Source organism: Apostichopus japonicus, chromosome 3, assembly GCF_037975245.1.
Source record: "Apostichopus japonicus isolate 1M-3 chromosome 3, ASM3797524v1, whole genome shotgun sequence".
Classification (NCBI taxonomy): Eukaryota; Metazoa; Echinodermata; class Holothuroidea; order Aspidochirotida; family Stichopodidae; genus Apostichopus; species Apostichopus japonicus.
The window spans coordinates 22352187-22379498 of record NC_092563.1 but is presented as its reverse complement, the minus strand read 5'-3'; the positions used below and the strand labels follow the sequence as shown (position 1 = coordinate 22379498).

The following is a 27312-nucleotide window of genomic DNA, read 5'->3' as shown; positions in this document are numbered from 1 at the left end:
AATTTAGAAACTGATGAAGTACTGGTCATTTTAGTTGGTCAAGAACTATTCGGACCGGAAAAGATGCATCATGGTATCCTTCTAAATATTCATTAGAGTATATGACCCATAGATAAACCTTTTACCACGACCAAATGTTTAACATCTTGTAAGAAAGCTTACGTCATGCCAGAGGTGTTACGTCGATACCATTGTCGAATACGTAACTGAATCGGTGGCAGTTACTCATTCGCGAATGTCGAACGAGGAACGGGGAATAAGTATCTAACTTCACACCGGTCGTGTAGTTAGGGTCAATGCAATCACTCACGTAATTGTAACGGTAACTATTTAGCACATATTATCATGGCTAAATACTTCTAAGAGGCGTTAGACCTTCTTTTTATGGGCAATTTGACCATCCAGCCGTTGGAGAAGAAGATTCTGACGATGAAATTCTGATATGGTAAGCCGCACAGTTGCACACTGTACGTACTATGTATTGTGTATACATGTACTGTCGTAGCGCAATTGGTATAGCCTATATGACTTACCGTTACGCGTGGCTACCATTGTATTACATAATACAGTACTTTGGAGAGAGGGGGGGGGGGGGGGCTAATCAGTCATATTCCTCACATTCAAACATCAAATTATATTTTACTTATGAAATAACATGTCTTGAACTCATCAAACTATCAAAAGTCCAGCAGATTTCATCAAAATAATTTCAAATGGGCAAAAAAAGTACAGTGTTTTTATCATAACCTCATTTGCATATTTACATATCTAATTAGCTCAATTATAAAAAAAAAATTATAAACATTAAAACATCATTTCAATACCTATCTGTCAATACTTGGGTCCCTATTGACAAAAATGAACAGATTTCAAGTAATTACAATGTGTAAATATATTTCCCCCAGGGGACAATTATATGATCACAATTATATGATCACAATTGACTTGTTTTAAAACAAGTCATAACCTCATTTCCTTGCGCCAGGATTGGCATGGTTCGTTCTTCTACAACATTAGATTTGGCTTTTTGAGCGAGCTCCAAAACTTGAAGCTAAACTTCTCCAAAAGTTGACGTTGTTGATTCAGTAAGTTTTGGTTTTCTTACGAACGAAAACTAAATATTTTATAAAACTCTTCGTCTTTGCTTGGTGGTTGTTAGAAGAAATTATTGTATGCATATTGTGATGTTGTTTTAGCTACCAATATTTTACAATTTAAATGCAGGATATTAATAAGTAGCTTATGGATTTTAGGATTTGCCTTCAACAATTCTTTCATAATAGGCGTAGTTATAGTGAAAAAATGTCTTATTACAAATTTTACCATATATGTTTTTAACCTTTATGATGTCTGTAACTGACTTTGGATTTTCCTTAGCTATAGATGTGTTCTTCGCAGAATGTTTATTGATTGATTAATTTTTTTATTTACTCATTCATTCATTTAGTTACAACTATGTTGTAACTCTCTTATGACTAGAGGTATTTCGAAAAATTGTTAGATATATCGTTTCTCCACAAAATTATTATTATGGCTTATATTTATGATTACATTGTGTTTGTTAATTGCAACCTGTTGGCATTAAGTATTTGCAATCACAATATCCACATAGATTAGTATTTCTAAATCGTTTTACTCTCCACAAAGTTATAATCACTGGCTTATATTTTTAATCAACGGATTATAATTCGAATTTGAATTATCCCTACTTTTTGGTATCGAAGAAGTAGAGTAAAATTTAAGCTGTATACTTTTCGAAGTGAATTTTTGTGTTTAGCATGATGAAAAGCTTTAATGTACCACGTTGAAAGACACACGTGAAACAAACCTCAGCGATGCGCAACGGAGACTCGTCAAATTTAATTAACCGAGTTGAACGCCTGAGTGCCTGAGTGTTCACGCCATGCATTTTATGTTTTATTCGTAGAGCAAGTTTAAGACGCATTTTTATTCAAAACAGCACAGTAACTGACTCTGCTTTAGTTAAATTAATCGGCTAATATACTCTTTCAGTGCCTAGCTTCTACGCAGGCTGGCGAACAAGTGGAAACTGGCTGTAGCAATTTCTAATTCAAAATTTCAAACGAATCTGTGCTTCACAGATGATTGATTTATTTGGTGGCAAATTGATTAAGTTTATTATTCTACGACTTTTTACTCATTTGCGACTGTTACGTCTGTCTCCATGGGCGGCGATCCTGGGGGGGGGGGAGGGGGGGATATATACCCCCATGAAAATGGGTGTAGGGGATGTAATACACCAAATGCCAGGGATAAGAATTTGTTCATGCCTACATTTATGCATCCTCGTGAATGTACCGCTCTTTTTTAGCTTCATTTTTCGCCTACCATAAATGCAGTGCGATCTTTTCAAATAAACCGTCTTTATAAAGCAAAAATAGTTGACTGTAGGCTTCATTGGCACTATAACAACAAAATGTATTATTGTGCCCACGGTATTGATATAGTACATATATGCACCCTCATAGTATTCATATAGGCCCTATAGTAGGCCTACACACGTACATGTTCCCTCGAACAGCTGAGAATCTCATGTTACCAGGGTAATGCTTTTAAGTAAAAAACAAAATTTTAATTTTGTATATCCCTATTTATACTTGTCCACATTTATTTGAACAATTTTTTTTATAGTTAATTAATATGCAGCTATATAGACGATAATAATCAATAAAGTATTGTATTGTATTATCTCAGCATCAACGCTCTTCACATCATGGGAACATAGACCAAAAATCGAGTTTCCAATAATATAATTCTTATTTATGCGTTTCTAAATGATTTTGTTAAGGATTATCACTTTATCAGGTCATCTATATTTACATACAGTAACAAGACACAGAAACTTTTCGGGCAATATTTTGTTTAAGTAGTCAACTGTTTGCTGTCATAACTTATATGATTTTTACCGGGTATTATTCAAATTTTTTACTTAATAGAGCCAGGTGCAACTGGGTAAAATCTTGATTCACCGTGGCTCCCAACGACAGTAATAATAATAATACACAGTTCTTATAAAGCGCAAATACACACTTAAGTCTCTATGCGCTGAAGGACAGAAAACTACAAACAGGAGAACAGGTGAGTCTTTAAGAGAGATTTGAAACTGGTTACTGACTGAGCTTCGTTAACTTTGATCATTCCAGAGGACAGCGGAAGAGACCTGAAATGATTAATGAGGGTAACATCAAAGGATTAGTGTGGATGAATGCAGAAAAGAACATGTTCAAAATACCATTGAAACTCGCCGGAAAACAAGACTATGATCCCGAAGAAGACTCCAAGATATTTAAGGTAACTAACCTCTTTTTTTATTCTTGAATAAAATATTAAAAAAATGAATTTTTCATTGTCATAAATCAAGATGTTAGAAAAATAAAATGTCTCTGGTTATCACTACTAACGTGTGATCCCCCCCCCCCCACCCGTTTATAAGTGATTTATTGTTGAGCCTTTGTTTTGATGATTGTTGGATTGTCGATACTTGTATTGTTGTTGATTGTTGATATCCCTTGATGTTGCTATATTTTCCTGTATGGTTGTTACATGTATATATATGTATCCATTGAATAACAGGGCTATTTTTAAGATATTATTTTTCTTATTGATTTCTTTTGTTTTAACTTGATTTATAAGGTTTTGGTTACATTCTTTGCTTTAAATTTTCTCACCTCGTACATAGAGAAAATCAAAGATAGTTCATTACTTATAAACGGTTATAGCATTGCCTCAAAAATGATTAAAATAAAGCAAAAATTGAAAATGAAAAGAAAAAGATGAATACTCCTGCATGTATATTCGCAAATTGAATAGAAATAGTGGACGATAAAAATATGAGGATCTAACAGCCGTTTAATCCTTGAATGTTTTGGATGTTTTGAACATATATCAATCAGTCTGAAGGTCAGGAAATGTACAGTTATTGTATGCTAATTTCTATAACATGACGTCGTAAATATTCAAAGTAGTATGATTTTTACTTAAGAAACCCAATCAGACTGCTAGAGAATAATACTATGGTTCCTCTCTTATATATGCATGAAATGGGTCTCTTTTCTTTTTAAAGAGAAGTTATTCATTTTAAGTTTTTGAATTGAAGAAAAAATGATAAAAATCGACAAAAAGTTGAGGGAAAACGTGATCAAGTGAAATGTAACCTTTCAATCAGAGTATAGGTTTCATTGACGACTTCTGAACGGTTCAATCGAATTTTAGATTGCATCGGCCAACCAATCTCATGACAGGCGAGCATACCAAGTTCCAAAGATCGAAATCGGACAATTTAGATTGAATATTTCAATCTGTCAGATACAAAGAGAGTATAATAGCACTGTGTATAAATGCCATCTCGAGATAAATATATATTCATATATTCACTTAAATGAATCCTGCCGTTTATATTCCCAAAAGAGTAAAAATTTATAATTTGCTACCGTATTCTAGATCTGATTAATATGGGACATAAAAAAGATGCAATATGAACGTGCTTTTATTTTAATTTACAATATTTCTTTGTCAAATATTTTAGCGCTGGTCAGAAAACACTGGCAAGTACAAGGTGGGTGTGAATCCAGAAGAACCAGCCGTTTGGAAGACTCGTCTTAGAACTGCGTTGAATAAACTCCCAGACATTCAAGAAGTCACAGATAAAACAATGCTGGACATCCCCGAACCGTATCGTGTGTACAGACTTCTTCCAAAAACAGGTGAGCCTAACAGTTTAAAACCTTAACCTTTAAAAACCATAAAGAAAATGATAGGAGTTTCGTCTTAATTTTGTGAAGAATAAGTACAATTTCAACCATAAAATGTTGGTTTATCCACTCGTGATCATGAACTGGTTTACATATTCGCGTGTAATAAAGTTTGGTTGATTCAATATTTGACTCCCGACCTCTCTCCACCCTCCCCTTCGCACTCACTCTCCCATGAAAGAAAGATCCCGGTGTCACGTGGTCGGCATTAAAGTGATGTACATTCAAAATTCTTAGTCCCAGTGCTCCTTCGTTCCACAAACATGGATTTAAGAAAAACTTTGGATGATGAAACTTTTTTAGTAAAAATGGGGAAAGGAGGTACCGTAAAGGGTGGTACGAGCCATGATTATTACTATGAAGAGACGTAGAAAGTTCTGATATGAAAGACATGAAAAGCATAGACTCAAATTGATTTGTGCTATTCTAGGATTTATTATATATCTCTCTGTCTAAAGAAATAAACCATCTATCTCACAATCAAGTTTTGAAATCACGTAGGCTGGTGTACAATTCCCTGACATATAGTGGGTATAGAATCATAACAAACCATCGCGCGACATGTGCGCAGTGTTTAAGCGCGGGGGATTGTCGTAGTTTTACACTCTAAGTGAAAGAATGAAAGGATCGAGCATGAACTATTAATGCATTTCACTGGGATGGCATTATATGAGAGGTTCAAGCAGTTCTTAAGGTTTGTTTGTCCAACTTTAATTGGACAATGAAGATGTGATCTTCTGGGGAAGCAAAGGGAGTAAACATCGACTGATTGATACTGAACAGCTACTTAATGAATCGTCATATGAATTTCATGATGCAGGAGATGAAGAGAAAGATTTAATTCAAAATAGTTCATATGAAATGACAGCGCAAAATGAACTTTTGTTAACCCTTATGAAGTAACGATCCGGGGCAAAAAATCTGGACCTTGCAGAACGCTTCAACCTTTCTAACAGTACAGTGTCAAACAAAATAATAACATGGATAAATCTACTGTACGTAGCACTGGGAACACTGAACATTTGGCCACACAGAGACATAATCATCCAAAAGTCACCTAAGGAATTTCAAGAGATCATTGTGTTACCTCAAACCAATATATTATAAAGATCGTTGTTAATGTTAATTTACTGCCATTCATTGCCTTAAAAGTTAAATGATTATGTTTCCATGTTGAATTTATTACCATGCAGGGGAAGATCAAGGATTTTTTTTTTTTTTTTTGGGGGGGGTGGTCATGCATACACTCATAAAGTTTACCATCACAGATAATAACCCCTGCGCATATTGTCTTCTTTTTTATTTGTGTTTGTCAGAGCAGGCCCCCCCCCCCCCCCCCCAGATTACACATGAAGAAATTCAGCCGGCTCGGCCAACAGTTCTACATGTATTATTTAGTCAAATTATAGGATGTTTTCATGCAACTGCAATAATTTTCCTCTTGCCAGGCATCATACATGATTCTATCAACTCAAGGTAGTGTTGAAAAGAATTTGTTTTTGTAGATGACATACTGTACTGTAGATGGTATACTCTCTCAGTACATGGTAGTTATTGTGTTGAATACATGAATTAAACTTACAATAATACTGTTGTTCGGTGTCAACCTGGTTTTCATTTATTTATTTTGTCAAATAAATACAACTGTAGTAGACATATATACAGCTTTCTTTTTTATAAGCACATTTTCACATAGATCTGATAAATGGAATGGATTAAACACAGAAATCAGATTGTTTTCCACTTTCTTTATGTTGACATAGATCTGATAAATGGAAGAGACTTAACATAAAAATTGTTCAATTTACTTAACAAACTATTCCAATATTCTTCATCAAACAGTATCCTTATTACTGCCATATCATGTGAATCACTTAAATATACAACAAAGTCACACCATGATAACCCTGAGATTGTCCTTGGACCTGATCGTAATACCCATGAGGATGATTTTTTATGAGGGAATATACATGTTGTTGCCATACACCGAGCTTGGCTTGTTTACATTGTATACTCCCACTATAGGTCACGTGATGCCAGTTGCCGACTGTGTCTATTGTTCATTGTATGATAGTGCAGTATCAACATCGTCCATTTCGATCGAGCTGAAAGTATGTGTTATGTGATATTCGAGACTTTTTGAAGCGGCAATCAGAAAAATTTGCCAGAACCCCCCCAACCACCCCCCTCTCCTCCTCCATCCGGCCAGTCTTTGATCCTTAGTGACGCCCTTACAGTGAAGGATTGAGTGTTCACAATTATAAGTAACTGACGGTATAGTGTTTCCTCCTAACTTATAGCTTATTTTAGCATGAAAACCTGTCTTTGAGTAATTAAGACATCTCAATTACACTCGTGAGATTAGACGTGTTTGCCATAACGCCCTTTATCTTTGTGTCACATCATTCATATATTTCAGATCTGGTCTTTACATTCTCTGTTTTTCAGATCTGGTCTTTACATTCTCTGTTTTTCAGATACGTTTCCGTAAGGATGAAGAACCATGACATATCTCACGTACTGCACGAGAAAGTACCAGGAACCGTCGCTATTATCATGCACATTCATACTGAACAGCCAGTTGGTATAGGTTTCCAATGCTTGACCAGATTTATTGTCCTATATATTAGACAGTATTTGAACTTATGAAATATAAGCGAGGTGGTTATAGTGTTCACACCGTCCATGCGATTGCTTTGAAGCGGGATATGAAGGTACATCAATAGCAAATATTGTCCCAGCTGAGTGGTATTGAATGCTGATGAAGTCTTAATAAATACATCACTTCTGTCATACTCTGTAGAGAAGTTATCTGTAAACAGACAGCTGGTCGCTCATCCTTCTCTATTTAATAAATTTAAGAAGTAGATAGTTATTTTACTAGAAAAAGATTGGAAGCTTAGTCACCTGGCATATTTGGTCTCTTCGTGATAATTTCTGTTTCAAATGTTTTAAATCCATATCTGGTTCGAAGTTCAGGTCGTAAAGATTTGGTCTCAATTGATATTCAGAACTTCCCATTGTCAGAACTCAGTCGGCAGCTCCTAAATGTAACAGTTGTAATAGAGGAAAAGCGTCATCGTGTCAACAGTGCTGTAGTCGAGTACTTGTAAGATAAGTATTCCAGGTACTTCGGGTTTCGAGTACCAAGTACTAGTCCGAGTACTGCTTTAAGAATCCGAGTACCGAAATCGAGTACTTTTTGCATCCGGGTACTTTTTCGAGTTCCATAGACAAAGGCCGTTATGTTCATGTACAAAGATCGTTATTGTAAGCAAACAAATATTGATAACCCGACATCTTTGATTTGTTATAGATGAGTTAAGTCCACCAATTTCTACTGACCGTTTTTTATCTGAAAATGGACGCTTGGTCACCCATCCCACCGACAAACATTGCATCAAATAAAGGTGGATTTTGGATTTCTGAAATTAACTAAAAAGGAATGAACCAGATGGAGGGGAACATAAAGCCTACAACATGTTACAGTTTTTTATTGTATTTTGTAGTACTGTTCATGGGGGTGACGTCATCTTGCCTCATTTCCGTTATAGTATTGTATAGTATTGTTGTAAAAGTGCGCGTTTGTCTATAATATATTTCTCATCTGTGTGTGCACAGAATGTATTGTTTACATTTATATTTGTTCAGTTCATAGACTATACCCATGCATCATGCATTTATGATGCCTACTGTATATGAGCCTTGAACACCAGTGGTACTTCAAAACAAAGTCAGTTTGTCTTCTCTATAACAGAAACCCCCCCCCGCCCCACGTCCCCACATGAAGGGCCTTTGCAACCCACATGCGAGTTTCTAAAGTAGTCCAAAAAGAATGGTTGTCTAGGATCAAGTTTTATAATCCATTTCTTCAAACTTACATTGTTGTCACTGATTACAAATTTGACACTGTTTTGTTATTTACGGTGGTGTCTGCAAACTATAGTCCACTTAGAGATCCTGGCGAGATATGAGCAATGCTTACTGGCATTTTCAAACACTTATATCTAATAGCATTATAGCTGCTAAATTATATCCCCAAGTCACTGCTTACAATGGTTTGAACTTTTTCAAATTTCCTCCAAAACAGCGATTTTTTAGATAATTTTAATGTTCTGAAATCTTGTCATAATAGGGGAACTTTTTCTTTTTTTAATTTTAAGTTTTTGCTTTTGCTTTGTATAATAAGATTTTTTTCTTCAAATTCTGTGGTAATCAGCAAAGTTAATTGTGACATTTCAAGGTCATTATACTGTACGTATTTTCTACAAACGTTAAAGCTAACTAATTTAATATCCTGGTACATTATTGATTCATACAATTATGGATTTGCCGAGAAGAAAAGACTGGGTCAGAATAAACTGATTTAAGTTGGGAAATGAGTGACCATTATTTACTAAACTATTTAGTGAAAATGTAGATTACCAGTGTAAGTTTTTATCTCAAGTAAACTGCTGCGTGAGTCTTAACTAAATATGTATATAGTTCTAACATTACATTTTCGTTTACTGTATATAAGCCAAATATGCAGCTGAAATATAGACAATGGTGATGATGTGTGGTGTCTGCTATGTTGTTTGTACTCCTGAGTCCTTAATTTTTCTTGTAATGTGATTTTGTGATATTTCTAGTTACGATGACCACTAGTAGGTCTCAGGAATGAGTAATCCACAGCACAAATGTGTAGACATATATGGCCTTGAGGCGTCGAGGTATTGGCTACTATTTGCACCCGAATAATTGGGACTACTATCTTCTTTGGAAATGCAGACAACAGGGAGGGGGGGGGGGGAGACACCATTAACTTGAGTAACTACGCTCATGTATTTTCTTTTTTCTTTCTTTTTTTTTTTGTTTTCTTTTGCCTTTTCTTTACAGGGAGTCCTCTACTTTGTTAAAGGGTTTAAGCCATCTGAAGGTTTTTTAGAGGATTTCCTATCACATTGTATATATTCATGTGATGAAACAAAAAAAAATCAGTCAATCAATGTGTGTATGTACTGACGACTATGAAATAGTACTTAAATGTTTGTTTGCTACTCACCCCCCCCCCCCGCCACCCCCCAGTGAATCAGTCAATCAATGTGTGTATGTACTGACGACTATGAAATAGTACTTAAATGTTTGTTTGCTACTCACCCCCCCCCCCCGCCACACCCCCCCAATCCTACCACTCCCTTCGCTCTCCATCCCATGTCGTTCTGTTCGCCAGTATAGTCCCCACCCTGAACCAATTATGTTATATTAATTTTATATTAAAAATGTTATATTAAAGAAATAATTGCATCATATTAATTGTTATATTAAAGAAAAATGTTATACAAAAATACAAATACAAATACAATACAAATACAAAATACAAATACAATTATACAAAAATACAAAAATGTTATATTAAAGAAATAATTGCATCATATTAATTAAAATATCATATAATTGATTTATTGCCGAAACGTTTAAGTTGATCTTTAATTTTTTCTTCTCTTTTCTTTCTTCAGGGAGTCTTCTACATTGTTAAGCTATTGTATGCTTTATAGAAGACTTCCTTTCACCTTGTATATTTGCACGTGAAAAAACAAAATAAATCAAATCAAATCAAATTAAGCTATTTAAAGCATTTTCGTGAAATTACAAAATCTTCAGGAATGTGTCAGTGTGCCTGGCATATTTGAAGTGACCAATTTGGTGAGTTCCTTATAAGCATTGGGCAATTTGTTACGATGTAATCGTAACAATTTCCAAACAGTGGTGGAGAACTGACAAATAACCTTGTAGCCCTTCCAATCTAAAAACAAATCGTCAACAAACTGGATACAGACCGTTTCTTCCATCCCTAGAGTGAACCTTTTAAATCATGAGTGGAGTTATTCGTTTAATTTCAACCAAAAGAGAGTGGTCGAAGAAATTGGGAGGAAAAATAATCGTTAGAGAAAACCGTAAGAAAGTTTCTGCTCGAAAGAAATCAACGTGTACTAGTTTAGCGAAACCTGTGAGAACCGCGCATAACGTATGGAATGAAAGGTCTAGTGCAAGTTGTGCAAATAACCAGTACAAAGTATCGCAACTTAATAATTCAAAGTACAACACAAACTGTCATCACTTGCAATCATCGGTGTTCAGCACATGTTCGGCAATACAAGGCAGAGCAAGGAACCAAGTCAGAAGTTATGTGTGTCAGAAGATGTTCAACTTGGCAATGGTATGCATTAAGTCGCACACTCCTGCAGTTTATAACTACTGTAGTCGTAATGTTGTTTCATCATTTTCATGCATGCAAATGGTTCACAGTATGCATTCATGTATGTAAAATTTTGTTGTGGTGGCAACTGTGGCATTCACAGTATCATAGGCTAACACTTGCACAAGCAAATGTACGTATTGTCTGTAATTTGAAAAATTAAAAACAAAAATGATGACGGATACACAGTGAACAATAAATACGGTCAGACATTCAACTGCCAGGGAAGAGCTAACGAGTCAAGACTATTTATAAATGTGTCATTCTAATGGCTACTGTATATCTGCTACAGAAAACTGTGAGAGAGAGCCAGATAGAATTTATGGTACTAAGCATAGAGTAGTGGTTACGCACAACACATGTACAGTTATGAACGAAACCTCAAAGCTCCTGCCCAGTACCCACACATACACATGATGAATGTTGTGGATATTTAACAATTTTCTTGTCTGAAATTTGCATTTCTTTGAACTGTGTAAATAAGCCAAAATTCTGACAAAAGTACATTGTCAAAAATTTATTTACCATGAAAAGATTGTTTAGTAGAAGTGGAGTTTGTATGTATAATGAGGCTTTAAAGTTTGATAGCCATAAACTTATATGCAGGTCACATCAAAGATCTTTCAATAACTATTTGACACAGGATGAAATGAGATCTTATGTAAGAGTCATTGGGAAAGTTTCCAGTTGAAAGTTTCAGAAATTTATGTTATATAGAAAATGCTCAACTTGCATTAATGCTGGTTAACTCCAGCAGTAATTTGTGCAAGTGGTTCATGTACCAGAATGGATTACAAAAATGTACACTCTAATGTACATAGCAAACTTAAAGAATGCTTTTAATCTTATAGATACCAAGCCTAATCCTTTAAATAGGAGGTTGCTAGTTCCCATCTTCAAGAACATTTCACTTGGGTTTAGAAATGAGATATAGCCTCTAAAGCTTAAGAAAAAAAAACAAGGAGCATGTTGAACAGTTGATTATTCATAGAGTTGAGTCCACATTCAAATTGTTCATTTGATTGTGTTCTGGTATCATTTTAGCCATGCCATTTAATATTAAATAATGTGTGGTTGAATACATTTCTCAATCTTTCTACGTACAATCAGGTATTTAAATTTTAATTCCGTTTTTAGCATGGAACAGTATTGTACAGGAACATACCAAACATGTGCATGTGTATTATGGTATTTTTGCAGCAAAGAAACCAAGACCCAAATTTAGTATGGTATTTAGCCCCCTGATACAACCATTACTGTACATTGTCTACTGTTATGATGTGTAAAGTCAATATATATACCATTTTTGCAGCATTAATGAAAGCCATTTGAGAAGTTGCATACTGTAAACCAATCCTTTCTTTGTTTTCCAGATCACCTTAACTGAGACCCTGTTTTTCATTCTTTTTTCCTTATATTCCTTCTCAGGTTTCATCACATTGGAGCACCCAAAGAAGGAGAGAGTTCAATGCTTTACAAAGAATAATACAAAGATCTCAGTGGCGTAGGAAGGTACTTTTGAGTGGGGGGGCTGAAGACTGATGGCCGGCCTGGGGGAGGGGTCTAAGGGGAGGTGGTGTCCCCCTCCCCTTTGGAATTTCTGCATTTCCAGGTGGCCTCAGATGCAATTTGGTGCAATATAGCACACTTCAACACCCACTCCATTTTGTAAACTTAATTTTGTATTTTCACCTGGTCTTAGATGCAATTTGGTGGTCCAAATGAGATTTTTTTTCTCATTTGGAAATGAAAAAGGGGTTTTCTGACCTGCGAACCGGGGGGGGGGGGCGGAATGATACTTCCGCCCCTCCACATTTTTCACTGGGGGGGCTGGCGCCCCCCAGCCCCCCCGGTTCCTACGCCCTTGAAAGATCTAATTTGAGCAATACCAGTTTGAAAAATATTCTGGGCATAAATGGTAAGTTCCAGGTCTGATTGTGAGTTTCCATAATGTCTTGATCAAAAAGAACGTGGTAAAATATAGAAATGAGAATACCTTTTGAAATAAATCTTGTAAAACTAAGCCAAAAATTGTTTATGTTGGTCATTTCAGTTTCAAAAACAAAATCATGTGATAGGGGTAGTTCGTTAACATTTTTAAGTATGCATGATGTTACGTTAGGATGGCTGACTTCAGATTGAAAGAGCTGAGGAAGAACAGTGATGTCATCCTTTTGTGTAGGACCCTTCATTAAATCATGATTTAAAACAAAATTGAGATTCTTGATTTTATAATCAAATATTTAATCGCTACTATTTCAAAGAGTGAATTACTGTACTTTGTTTATTTGTAAAGCAACATGTGTAACGTTAGTCTGCCTTGCCTTTTGTTTTAATAATGTAAATGTTTGGAATTAATATTCATTTGACCTAGCTTTAAATTTGTAAATTCATGTTGTTGACTAAAAACATTGTTATTGGGTACACTGAGCCTTAGTAATCTTAAACCAAAGTTTGTTACCTTTTGTGATGAGAATGTTAGCTGTGTGTAATTATTGTGTGATCTTTTTTCTTTCAGAAACTTTACAATTTTCCAGTTCTTCTAGACAATCCAACAGACAAAATCAAAATGATGAGAAACAGGAACCACAAGATGAAGAAGGTACAGTATGGTGTCTCTCTGAATGTTGAGTCTAAAACAAAATGTATTTATTTTGTTGGGAAGATACATTGATGAACACAATGATTCAGTTTTCCTAATTAGCATGTCTAGGATTACTGTGTTCTAAATTTGCATTTAAAATATTACAAACAGTTTTAAAGATTTTTGCCCTAATAGTTGCAATTACCAAACAGACATGTGTGATTAAATCAAGATAGCTGACAGAAACGAAAATAGTTGGTTATAATTTTATGTTTTATTCTATTGTTTTGATTTTGGATTCAGAGTTATAGGGTATATTACACTTTTGCTATGATTTGACAATAAAAGTTGTCAATGAATGTAGAGCAATGGTGCTCAACCCATTTAAGAGGAAGACAACTAAATTCAAATTTTGAACAGACAAAATGAACGTTTGTCATAGTGTATCTAGGACATCTCAACTATCTGCTACAAGTTCACTCTTGGTACAACAATGGACAAACTGTAGCTGTTGTTATATCAAAAATTACTTGTAGGAATTGCATGCTTTTTTCTTGGGATGCTTGGAAATTTGTTTGCCTTTGATATTTCACGATAAAGTATAAAAGTACTCCCTGGAGTCAACTTCCAATTTTTGTGAATTGAAATGAATAATTTCTACATCTTTTCCTTTTCTTCTTTTCTTACTTGCTTGTTTTGATTATACAGATCCTCAGAGGGGGAAGTTTGGACAGTGATAATATCCGAATGTTGCTAATGCTCCTCCTTATAACCACGTTGCTGAACATGCTCTCGAAGGGAGATGATGCCCAGAAAATCTCCTGGCAGACATTTATTAATGACATGTTAGCCAAAGGAGAGGTGAAAAATTTTATTTTCGAATTCATCATTTTCACATTTTTGGATTGAAAAGTAAACCCTCCAAGCATTCCTTACCATAATTTCCAGTACAGTCTGTGAATGTAACTGTACAATTGTTAAGTTATAATTTTGTTTATTTTCTCAACAAATTGGTCACTTTCTTATATACTTTCTTATATACAAATTTCTTATATACACTTTCTTATATACAAAAAAATACAAAAAAGAGTAACATTTTCTTTATTACTAATCAGTTTTTCACAAAGTGGAGTAGTGAGAGGAGTCACATGCCAGTTATGTCACCCATCTCCACCGTCCCAATTTGATAGTTATTTCTAAAGAAGATAAGTTTAAGAACTCCATTAAATATGTCAAGGTGCTGGTTTACTCTGTTCAATTAACACTGTGGGTTGTAAACTCCTGTAACTTGTGATATTGTCAGATTAAAACAAAACAGAACCAGATACATCAGTTAGGTAAGATTATTGCATCCTTGAGATTATAAACCTTTAAGAAAAGTCAGTGTCCTCTGGTATTTGTCTTCCAGAAACCATTATTAAAAGTATTATTGAAAGTAAAAGAAGTTTGATATAGCCCTTTTGTACAAAATGTTGAAAGCACACGTTTGCATGTTAACAATTTTCCATTCTCCCTGCCACATCTTTAACTTGGAAAAGGTCAAAGGTCTGTCTGTCACATACTACGATTCTGATGGAAGTGGTGAGGCATCCAATCCAGAATCTGACGTTGTCCATGTGTTCTTGCATGATGGTGCCATCGTGTTTGGTAGAGAGGTGAGAACTTAACAGGTTATGAGGCATGCAGTAGGGTATTGACTGTTGAGTATACTTTGGGGAACAGAGCATATTATGGGAGATGGGCAATGGTATGAGAAGTTGAGAATGCTATGGGGAATGGAGCATATTATTGGGAACGAGTCATAGTTTGAGGGATGGATTATGATATGGGGAATGGAGCATACATTTGAGATGGACCATGCTATGGGGAATGGAGCATTATATGGTGATGGACCATGCTATGGGGAATGGAGCATTATATGAGTATGGACCATGCTATAGGGTTATGGAGCATACTTTGAGGAATGAAGCATACTGTTGGGAGTGAGGCATAGTTTAAGGGATGGACCATGCTATGGGGAATACAGCATTATATGAGTATGGACCATTCTATAGAGAATGGAGCATACCATTGAGATGGACCATGTTATAGGGAATGGAGCATCATATGGTGATGGACCATGGCATGGGGAATGGAGCATACTAATGGGATGGACCATTCTGTGGGGAATGGAGCATACTATTGGGATGGACCATGCTATAGGGAATGGAGCATACTATTGGGAAGGACCATGCTATAGGGAATCGAGCATACTATTGGGAGTGAGTCATAGTTTGAGGGATGGACCATGCTATGGGGAATAGAGCATTATATATGAGTATGGACCATTCTATAGAGAATGGAGCATACCATTGAGATGGACCATGTTATAGGGAATGGAGCATCATATGGTGATGGACCATGGCATGGGGAATGGAGCATACTATTGGGATGGACCATTCTGTGGGGAGTGGAGCATACTATTGGGATGGACCATGCTATAGGGAATGGAGCATACTATTAGGATGGAGCATGCTTTGGGGAATGGAACATACTATTGGGATGGACCATGCTATGGGGAATGGAGTATACTATTGGGAAGGACCATGCTATAGGGAATGGAGCATACTATTGGGATGGACCATGTTATGGGGAATGGAGAATTATATGTGTTTGGACCATGCTATGGGGAATGGAGCATACCATTGATATGGACCATGCTATGGGGAATGCATCATTATATGAGTTTGGATCATGGTATAGGGAATGGAGCATACTATTGGGGTGGACCATGCTATGGGGAATGGAGCATACCATTGAGATGGACCATGCTATGGGGAATGGATCATTATATGGTGATGGACCATTCTGTGGGGAATGGAGCATACTATGGGGATGGACTATGCTTTAGGGAATGGAGCATACTATTGGGGTGGACCATGCTATGGGGAATGGAGCATGATATGGTGATGGACCATGCTATAGGGAATGGGTCATACTTTGAGTGAATGGAGCATAATATTGAAGGGAAGCTTTGTTTTCAACTATTGTATATTATGCTGTGCAGGCTTAAGTCTTTGGGCTATTAATGCTAAATGCCTGTGGATTTTGCTGTTTGTGAGTGGAGAGAAGAAGCAAGGGGGGGGGGGGGGGGCACTGGCAGTTTCTGCCACTATCTGACATTAAAGCACATGGTAAGTCGGTTAACAACCGTCAGTCATATGGGGAATGGAACAAACTATTTGGATGGACCATGCTATAGGAAATGGAGCATTATATGAGTATGGACCATGCTATGGGATATGGAGCTTACTATTGAGATGGACCATGATGTGGGGAATGGAGCATACTACAGAGATGGACCATGCTATGGGCGATGGAGCATTATATGAGTATGGACCATGCTATAGGGAATGGAGCATGATATGAGCAGAGACCATGCTATAGGGAATGGAGCATACTATTGAGATGGACAATGCTATGGGGAATGGAACATTATATGAGTATGGACCATGCTATAGGGAATGGAGCATGATATGAGTATAGACCATGCTATAGGGAATGGAGCATACTATTGAGATGGACAATGCTATGGGGAATGGAGCATTATATGAGTATAGACCATGCTATAGGGAATGGAGCATACTATTGAGATGGACCATGCTATTTGGAATGGAGCATTATATGGGGATGGACTGTGCTATAGGGAATGGAGCATTATATGAGTATGGACCATGCTATGGGGAATGGAGTTTACTATTGAGGTGGATCATGCTATGGGGAATGGAGCATTTTATGAGTATTGACCATGCTATAGGGAACGGAGCATTATATGAGTTTGGACCATGCTATGGGGAATGGAGCATACTATTGAGATGGACCATGTTATGGGAAATGGAGCATTATATGAGTTTGGACCATGCTATAGGAAATGGGGCATACTTTGGGTGAATTAAGCATACTATTCAAGGGAAGCTTTGTTTACAACTACTGTGTATTACTGTATGCTGCGTAGGCTTCAGCTAAATGCCTGTGGATGAGAAAAATCAAGGGGCCACTTTCAGTTTCTGCCAGTATCTGACATTAAAGCACATGGTTAGCCGATTAACAGCCGTCAGTCATAGAATCATGAAGCATGATTCTGTACTCAACATAAACCTGCTGAATTTCTGCTCATTATCATTAAATAATATTCTGCTGTTCTGGTACTGTAAGCCTGTTCAGTAACAGGTGTGTGCTCTAATTCAGGAAAATGTCTCTAGTAGATTATTTGAAGATTTTATTAGCAAGTGCCACAAATTGAACATGTTACTCTTGTCAAAATTTCAATAGTCTTGTCAGGATTTCAATAACACCTGTTTTCTCTGTCCTGCTTGTACTTGGATCTTCTCTGATCTACTATGAGCCATGCTTTATTTACAGGGAGGGGGTTGGAGGAGGGTGGGTGGAGGAGGCAGGTACAATATGGAGGGGCAAAAACATCAAAGGGCAGTGGAACATGTGACTGTTATATTTGTGGGGGCAGAGCAGAAAGATATCTCAGACATTTTCCAACAAAATGGAACCTCTGTTCATTCCATACAACAAATTCTAGTCTTTGAATGATTTGTTACATATTTTTCAATAATTATAAAATCATAAGAGGGTTACTTTTTGTTACTAGAAAGGAGCAATTACAATTAATGAAAAGATGCATCTTTTCACCAAAGGGGCAGTTTTTCACAAAAGTGGAAGGGCATCTGCCCCCCCCCCCCCAATCCCCTCCTCTTCATTGCTTCTAGTTCTACCATCCCAGTCTATGTGGTAAACTCTTTTAAAATAACACTCAAACTTTCAATACTGGCACTTCAAGCTTTTGGGTGGGTAGACTTATTAATATTCATTATTGATATTATTCTTTATTCCTTCTTTGCAGTGATATCGACCTTGTCGTTTTCGGGGATCTAGGAGACAATCCCTGCTGTCACCTCGGAGAGGAGCTAAAGAACAGTGCACTCCCTTCACAAGGGACCATTAAAGTACTGGATAAAGCCACTGTAAGTCCAATTATTGTCAGGAAATACCTTCTTCTGGTCATATATGTCTGTGTTTGTTGAAATGTGCACAACTCTGAAGGGAAAGAAAACTGTATTAAATAGTGAGAGTAAATGTTGTTGCAATCAACAAACCCTGTTTAGTCATCTGTCTAGTATTTCTATAGACTATCCAAGTTTATCTAAGTCCATTAGAAGCCGTCCACTCTGCTAATGGGTCACACTATTTGGTAAGAAACAATCACCAAAGGGCAACGTGGAGAGAAAAATGAATTTCACGTAGTTGCTTCTTTGAATGGTTGATCTATAAGGAAGTTAACGTGGGTAGTGTACCAGAAGTGGAGGAGGGGGAGGGGAGGGGCAGTGATTAAATGTTCCAAACATGTAGTCTAGATAAATAGGAAAGGGGATAGGCAGGCTGGGGAGGCAGGTTAGTATTGCCTTGCATAAATCCACAAGTTATCTGGTCAAGTGATAAGAAACAGTGTAGTGTATTGTACAGTGATTAGTGTATAAGCTGACTTATGCCTTTCTGGTATGAGTGAAGTATGAACATAGTGTCCAAAGGTTTTGGATCCCAGGGTCTGCACTGAGCTACTTGTTAAAGTTGTCATAATGGCCACTGCCTAGCTATCTTGCACCATGAGGACAAGGAACATATGAATACAGTGATACTTCAGTTTGGGATTTTGTTAAAGAATGTTTAAGGATGCCTGACATTCCTCACTTAATATTTAAAAGTATTGTCCAGAAGTTTTCATATTAATTAATGATAGATAACCTAAAAATACAAAACAACACTTCACCAAAGCGTATTCATATCTGCTTTATAGGTTGGAAGAGAATGACATTTGATACTTACCACACGCCCTCCAGAAGTTTGTAACAGTACGAACATGTGAGGTCCTGCAAAGGCAATTTTATAACATTAGGAATTAGGTAGCATAGAGTTCTGTGGACACCCTCACAACCACAGCCCTCTCACCCCCCTCCTCACAACCACAGCCTTCTCATCCCCCTCCTCACAACCACAGATGCCTCACCCCCCACACCCTTTTCCTGTATGTAGACTGATCTGGTAACCTGTTAACAGCCTCGTCCTCCTCATTCTCTCTCCAAATTTCAAACATGTATATTTGTGACATGGATTTTGTTTATCCAGTTTTTCACATTTATTACCTATTAGCCATGGAATCATGGCTTCTGACAAACTCTGGATGCTTCTATAACATCCACTACTTGTACAGTAGGAGGCCACAGGAGAGATGCCAACATTTCTGCCATGAGCAATGTCAGAGTTTTATAGTAAACTCACTACCTTAAGCCCATTTCCCAATCTGATGAAGTGATGAAGTCATAAATTATTATTTGAGTTTGGATTATTTTAATATATTTTTTTTTTCTATAAAGGTGCCCATCGTAAAACTGACAGATGCCTTCACTCAGATTCGGGTTGATATCAGCTTTGATGTAAAAACCACCACAGAATGTGCCGAGCTTATTGAGGTGAGCTATATGAAACAGTTGAATGTAGTTTGCTGTGTCACATTTTAAAAATTGTTCCAAAAAGAAGAGAATTACAAAGTAGGTTTTGTTAAATTGACCAGTGACCAAAAATTTGTGGAATTGATGGGAAATGCACTGAATTTGGTGTAATTTAGAGTAGAAGTAAGTAATTTTTGGTTCCTTGCTTTTTGGAAAGCAAGGAACCTATGCATTCAACTTGACGTGTGTGTGTGTATGTGACGCTTGGCTTGTGTACATGATATCTCAATAAGGAAATGATGTATCATGATCAAACTTGGTGGATGGATAACTCATAGCGAGAGGAAGACCCTTTTGTTTTGGTGCCTGTGAAGGTCACCAAAGGTCAGTAAGAGGCCAAAAACCAAAATCTTAAACACAGCAGTAACTCCCATTAACAGGGTCAGACATGGTGGATATTTTGTGAATGGGGTAAGGTACGGAGAGCCAAACGTTCCATAAATGTCGAAAAAGAAAGTGAAGTGTCCAAGTTAATATATATATGTCCAAATCGATATCAACATGTTACAATTCGATATCAGCATGTTACAATTCCATATGAACATGTCGAAACAAAATACAATATGCCATTGCGTCTATCAACATGTCAAATTCAACATCAGCATGTCGAAAACTTGTAACAGCATGCCATTACTACATTGGTCATGTCAACATGCTATATTTACGTCGTGCTATAATTTTGGCACTTCGGCGCGCGCCAACGTTTCGTATATGTCGAGATTTATTTCAGTATGTCCAAAACTTGTGTCAGCATGGTGAGCGAAGAGTAGTGAAGTATTGCCATGACAACGTTGCACATGGTTCGTGTCGTTCACACGGTACTATGGTTGAATCATGGAGCTATAAACAGAAGGAGAAAACCCACTTTGAAGTATCATTGTAACCGACAAAATTTGATCGCCATAAGTAAACATGCCTCAGGGCACAAACACGGGTAAAGCCATCATCAGCTATTACGTAATCCTGGTACAAAGGTCATTTCGTATATAGCATATATAACAACAGACACTCCGATCCTAACGTATATGTATTGAAATAGTATACACAGTACTCATATATGTTACGTTACGCATACCTGTAAGAATTTCGATCGGAATATATCTTTCATTTCTCACCGAATCATGCGAAGATTCGTATTTAATAATTAATTGTTTATCTCAGCATATATTTTATCGCAATATATGAACAAGTAATGGCGAAATAGGTACTTTTAGTCAAGTATTTTCCGATAAAACTTTTCTTCGTTCGTTAGGCACATAACGTTAGTGCTGTTTGTTATTGCATTGGTGTTATAAAATTAACAAAATTAATTTAACACGAAACATGGCTGCCAAAAAACTTTGCATCCGCCGAGGACATTAGAAATGTTCATGCTACAGGATATAGTTGAATTTATGGTGAAGCTGATGATTGAAGAGTTTGAGAGGCTGGATGTTCCAGACGACATAAATTTGGAAGATACATTAATTGTTGAAAAACATGAGGAACAAATTCTAAGATAATTAGCAGGTTATGTGCCATTTGCCCTTAAAAAACGTTACATGAAAGTTAAGAGTACTCAGAATGCTTTAATATTTTTACAGTAGCATGGTGGGCTCATAATTGACGCACTTAAGGATTTGATCAACGATATCTATCAAGGAAAAATCCAAATCACTCGACTGTATGTGATTTTCATATGTGTAGTTCCTTAGAAATGTTATGATCTCAAAATATTTAAGGTTCTGTGCTTATGCACCGTACAATTGAGCAGAATTTGACCACAAAATGTCTGCAGTGTCAAGTTCTTTCATACCCCTAAATTGACACATTCGTTGTAAAACTAACTGTAGTGTAGGCCTTAGTATACATCCATTGACTTTAGATGCTGTTTGCTATGCTCTGAGCGTCTAAGCTCAGACTGGTCAGGTTCCAGAGAGCAGTGTTATCATATTGAGGTAATGTTGGTTATTTTTAGGAAGTAAGATTTCCAAATGACCAAAAAATGTGCAAAACTGGTGGGAGGGTGTTAATAGCTTAAAAAATACCACAATTTGGTCAGCAAAAAGCTGAAATGGATTCAAACTCATGAAATATGTCATTCTGCTTGACTGCAAAAAAGTTAAGGTGGCCTGCTGTATCGTTGCTAGTAATAATTGAAGGTGCGTCAATTACGGGGGTGCGTCAATTATGAAGCCTTTACTATATGTATGTCTGTTGCAGGTGAAGGTCACAGTTTTTTAGATTACAGTAAAGCCTGGGTGGAAAAACAAAACAGAGGTGGATTAATCTTAGTTAATAATAATATTTTCATGCTTTTCAAGACTGGAATTTCAGACAAAGCAAATTTTAAACATGAAGACCTTGCTTATTTTGAGAAATAAATATGTGAGAGACCATCTTCTGCAAAAAGTTCTGCAACACATGCCAGTTCAGAATCGGTGGGCGGATCTTGTTAAACGAGGACTTAAGTGGGCAGTTGCTTCAAATTTCATACGTTTGTTGTTTATTGGGTAAAGTTAATAGTAAATACTTTTGTTAGAATGTAAATGGAGATAAGTTACAAAAAGGAAGACTTCTTGTAGCAAGAAAGGAGAGAAAGCATTCAGAAAAGAATTGGCAAGTGAAAGCAAGGAGTGAAACTGAGAGTAACATGATTGGTATCTATATATCTTGATTTTATGATAATTATGTTGTATACTTACATAGTTCGTTTGTTCTTTCCATGGCAAACCTCATCTTTCAAGCTTATAACAAGTTTACTTTAGTTCAGAGAAATATTGTGGAACTAGAATATTGTCAGTTTTGTACAAATTTAAAGTTTAAACTTTGTTGTGATTTGTTTCCTTGTAAATTTTATTGATGAAGGTCAAAGGTGACACATGCTTTCTCTTCAACACCACCTACAGTAGGTCTGGTAGGTAGGACACCATCCGCTCTAAATTGGACAATGGCAGCATCGCCACAGTGACAACCACAAAACTCACCTTCGCAATATTTACACCCTCTTGAAAGAAGCACTTTAGCTCAGCATGGAAGATTTCATCGCTTTCTTTCTGTTGGCAAAGCTTAATCTTCTCTACACCCCCAATATCCTCACCAGCATTTAGAATCCTTCCCACAACTTTTGCAGATGCCGAACTCCCTATCTCTCAAAAGTAAAACCCTCATACTACCTTTGGCATTTGGAGCTCCATAAACTCACCATCAATACCATCAAACTGGCTCCTTCTCTTGACCCATCTTCACTCCTTCAGACACCCACTAACCCCCCTCCCACCCAACTATCTTCCTAGGCCTTGTGCCAGCAAAATTAAAATATATTTAGCTACATGAGTTTACTTATATGGACATAATTCGAGCACAAAATGTGATTTTAATCCCCAATGGGCACAATGTAACCATTAGCAAGGGCGTAGGAACCGGGGGGGGGGGGGCTGGGGGCGCCAGCCCCCCAGTGAAAAATGTGGAGGGGCGGAAGTATCATTCCGCCCCCCGCTCCGCAAGTCAGAAAACCCCTTCTTCATTTCCAAATGAGAAAAAAAATCTCATTTGGAGCACCAAATTGCATTTAAGGCCAGGTGAAAATACAAAATTAAGTTTACAAAATGGAGTGGGTGTTGAAGTGTGTCATATTGCACCAAATTGCATCTGAGGCCACCTGGAAATGCAAAAAATTCCAAAGGGGAGAAGGGTACCCCCTCCCCTTAGACCCCTCCCCCAGGCCGGCCATCAGTCTTCAGCCCCCCCACTCAAAAGTACCTTCCTACGCCACTGACCATTAGTAACAGCCAGGATGGCATCCCTTCAAGTCGCTTGACCACTACACTTTGGTTGACAACTTGACTATTCAATGTTATGCATATGATTATAAGGGCACCTTTCCCTTCATTTATGAGAGCTGGCAAAAAAAAGAACAGCAAGTTGGAGTTCCTTTACTGTATATATTGTACTAAACAGGAAAATAAAACTACTTCACAAGATAACATGAAAACTATACAAGATCAAATCACCACATTGTTATTTAAATATACTGTACTAGTTCCACCAAAAAAAAATCTAGAGCACATGGACAAATGACAATGTTCTTCTAACAGAAATCCCCACTTTAAGTACTAGTACAACAAAGGTACAAATAAAACATTAAAATACTGTGAAATAAATCTACTGTAGTGCTATACAGAACAATCAAATCAGTTTGAGTTCATTTACAGTACTGTACAGTGACGTAGACAGTGTGGGGCGAGTTCCCCCCAGAATTTTTTGGGGACGTGAGTGGCGACGGTGACAAATCATAGGGAGCAAAAAATATTTAAATGTACTCCTCTTAGTACACAAATTCAGTTCAAAGAATGGAAACGGCAACAACCCCTTTGCATCTTAAGCCCTTTTTTAAACAACATTTTTCAGGGGAGGAGGATGCCCCTTATACCCTCCCCAGGACGTTGTTCCACCGCTTAGTGCCTGAAAATGGGGACAGAAGTTTGACTTTGCCCCCCACCCCATACCAGAAACCTGGCTATGTCCCTGGTACTGTATTAATCAAAGAAAACATTTATGCAAAAGATTTTGAAAAATCTATAGAACATTAACTCATTATTACAATTTACCAGTTCCACGAAAAAAAATCTGTTACTTCACATGGAAATGTACTGAAAAATTGTTCCATACATAAAGTGAAAAAGTTAGACAGTATATCCAAAACTTGTGTCAGCATGTTGAGAGAAGGAAATAAAATATTCAAGCCAAAGGGATCACGTTGATGACTTTGTGCGAGATAATATTTGCCGGACCTTTGCACACCATCCCACGTACCATCAGAGTAAGAATTTGCGTTGAACAAAGTCGGCCTGGACGTTCGGCATCGATACCGACAAGGGTGAGGAGTTGACAGGCTAGTTAACTATACCACAAAACTGCTACTTTCCAGTTCCATCGATGCTAAATACACCGTACACATCCGTTCTCTGGTCAGTCTGTTCCCCTTTTCTCAAATTACAATTTCAGCATAGGCTACATTCAAATTTGCCGATAAACACGCCGCCACATGCCTTGTTGATCCATTCGTGAGTCATTGGACGCGGACACTAACAGTAACATGGTAATAAATTAAAAGTTTGTAAGAATATTCTTGGGGAAATTTCACTAGGCCCCTTTCTCCCTTTGATCCAGTCCGTGCTCTGTCTTTGGGATTTACTTCAACTAAGTTCTACTTGTATTTAGCCTATGCTAAGTTAGGCAATGCCTAGACTAAGGCTAAAGTTAGGGTATACATACTCTTTTTTCTAACGTTGCCTCTAGACGAGTTCGGAGGCGTGGTGCTATCGAAAGCTGGTTTTCTCTGACGCATTGGTTTATTTCTCCAACCAAACGCGGTATGGAAGAAAAAGTTTCTTGCAAAACATTCATTATGAATGATTATATTAAATGAACTGCTTTGTTTGGACAAAGCTTTGGCGCGACTAATACGAATAAGGGCTTGAAGATATTCTCAATGGTATATTTTCCACCTACTGCAGCAGTTTAAAACGTATTGTAACGCCGCCAACGTCTGGTAGTGTAAAACCTGTCTCGAAACCAACTGGAGGAGGGTAGGGGAGGTAGATGGGGGACGGGTACAGATTATTAACTCTAAATTAGGAGGCAGACACCAGAGTTGTATGTTTAATAAAAGTATAATTTCTCATCTCGTTCTACATCTACAGCGTATAATACACAATATTAACATTTGCCCAATATAACGTACTGGGGTCGGGCACAACCCAAGGATACGCAGGCATAACACTGGGGCTGCGCAAGGGTCGGGCAGTCTAAACGTCGGCAATCCACCGGTGTCGGGCAGTACAGGCTTCGGGCATTCCGCTTGACTCGGGCAGGGCAGGTGTCGGGCAATCCGCTGGACTCGGGCAGGGCAGGTGTCGGGCAATCCGCTGGACTCGGGCAGCGCAGGTGTCGGGCACTCTAAAATGCCTAAACACATTTGTTTGGACTTAGGCAAATATCAAAGGCTTTACCACGAGCCGCCGGAAGGAAAGTTCCTCGTCTTGCACTCGACCGACTCTCCGGCTCTCTGACTCACTCATTTACGAAAGAACCCTTCATTAAAATACCCCGGAAATAACCCCCGTATACACACGTCCGTACATAAACTGTAAAAAAAGGCTTAGACCAATCATGGACTACCTGTATATAACTACGATGAGTTGCGACCAATGGGATCGACTCACACACCCACCGCCGTGCCTGCCTATGCCAGTCACGGGAATACATCGATATAGCAAAATTACGTAATCAGTTCCTGTTCCTGTTTCGGATAAACATCTCTCGTTACCTTCGCGGAGCGCAACAGATGTAACCCCTGAGGGAACGAAACGTATCGCACTAAGGAAAAGTCGTAGCTTTCCGCTACAGTATATTCAACCATAGTACCGTGTCAACGACACGAACCATGTGCAACGTTGTCATGGCAATACTTCACTACTCTTCGCTCACCATGCTGACACAAGTTTTGGACATACTGAAATAAATCTCGACATATACGAAACGTTGGCGCGCGCCGAAGTGCCAAAATTATAGCACGACGTAAATATAGCATGTTGACATGACCAATGTAGTAATGGCATGCTGTTACAAGTTTTCGACATGCTGATGTTGAATTTGACATGTTGATAGACGCAATGGCATATTGTATTTTGTTTCGACATGTTCATATGGAATTGTAACATGCTGATATCGAATTGTAACATGTTGATATCGATTTGGACATATATATATTAACTTGGACACTTCACTTTCTTTTTCGACATTTATGGAACGTTTGGCTCTCCGTAGTAAGGGATCATTTCCAAACATAAAGGTCATGTGATCCAAGGTCAACAAAGGTCAATTAGGGGTCAAAATCTAGTATTTTTGCAATAACTTGAGAACAAAATGTCCGTCGAGGTTAGGAGTGATGCTATTGTAACCCAGTAGTTGACCAGCATCTAGGTGACCTTTGACCTCAGGTTGACCTGCGGTGACCTATATCAGTTTGTTTGGTTATTTGAATTTCGGGGCATAATCACATCTCAAAGATACCTTCCGATCAAAATTGTCCATGGTTGACCCCTGTGTGACCTTCGTGTGCAAAGTTATCAGAGGTCAAGGTTTTGTTCTTTTAATAAGTACAGTAAGGATCGTCGT

The 27312-nt window shown here is 37.5% G+C and overlaps 2 protein-coding genes across 10 annotated transcripts in view; both read left to right on the top strand.

Annotated features, from left to right (window-relative positions):
• The first annotated feature begins 216 nt into the window (after positions 1-216).
• LOC139965454 (interferon regulatory factor 8-like) lies at positions 217-10362 on the top strand. Of its 4 annotated transcripts, none has more exons than XR_011792258.1 (5): positions 217-445; positions 3165-3312; positions 4547-4724; positions 7221-7356; positions 8089-10362. XR_011792258.1 is itself a non-coding variant. In XM_071967797.1 (4 exons), the coding sequence occupies exons 2-4, from the start codon at positions 3187-3189 to the stop codon at positions 7277-7279; spliced, it is 363 nt and encodes a 120-aa protein (XP_071823898.1). In that variant the 5' UTR covers positions 217-445; positions 3165-3186; the 3' UTR covers positions 7280-10362. The 4 variants fall into 4 exon arrangements, 2 of the variants coding, with proteins under 2 accessions (XP_071823898.1, XP_071823899.1); XR_011792259.1 differs by having other exon boundaries at positions 220-445; positions 7250-7356; XM_071967797.1 differs by having other exon boundaries at positions 7221-10362.
• Positions 10363-10525: 163 nt separating this feature from the next.
• Positions 10526-27312, top strand: part of LOC139965472 (uncharacterized) — a 49627-nt gene continuing 32840 nt past the window's right edge. Inside the window, exons 1-5 of one of the 6 annotated variants that reach the window (XM_071967853.1) lie at positions 10527-10971; positions 12439-12522; positions 13529-13612; positions 14303-14455; positions 15133-15249. In XM_071967853.1, the coding sequence (XP_071823954.1) occupies positions 10627-10971; positions 12439-12522; positions 13529-13612; positions 14303-14455; positions 15133-15249 (783 nt within the window). In that variant the 5' untranslated portion in view covers positions 10527-10626. Of the gene's footprint in view, positions 10972-12438; positions 12523-12626; positions 12929-13528; positions 13613-14290; positions 14456-15132; positions 15250-18488; positions 18610-27312 lie in introns of those variants that run through there. The other 5 variants (XM_071967860.1, XM_071967856.1, XM_071967852.1 and 2 more) reach the window with 5 other exon arrangements.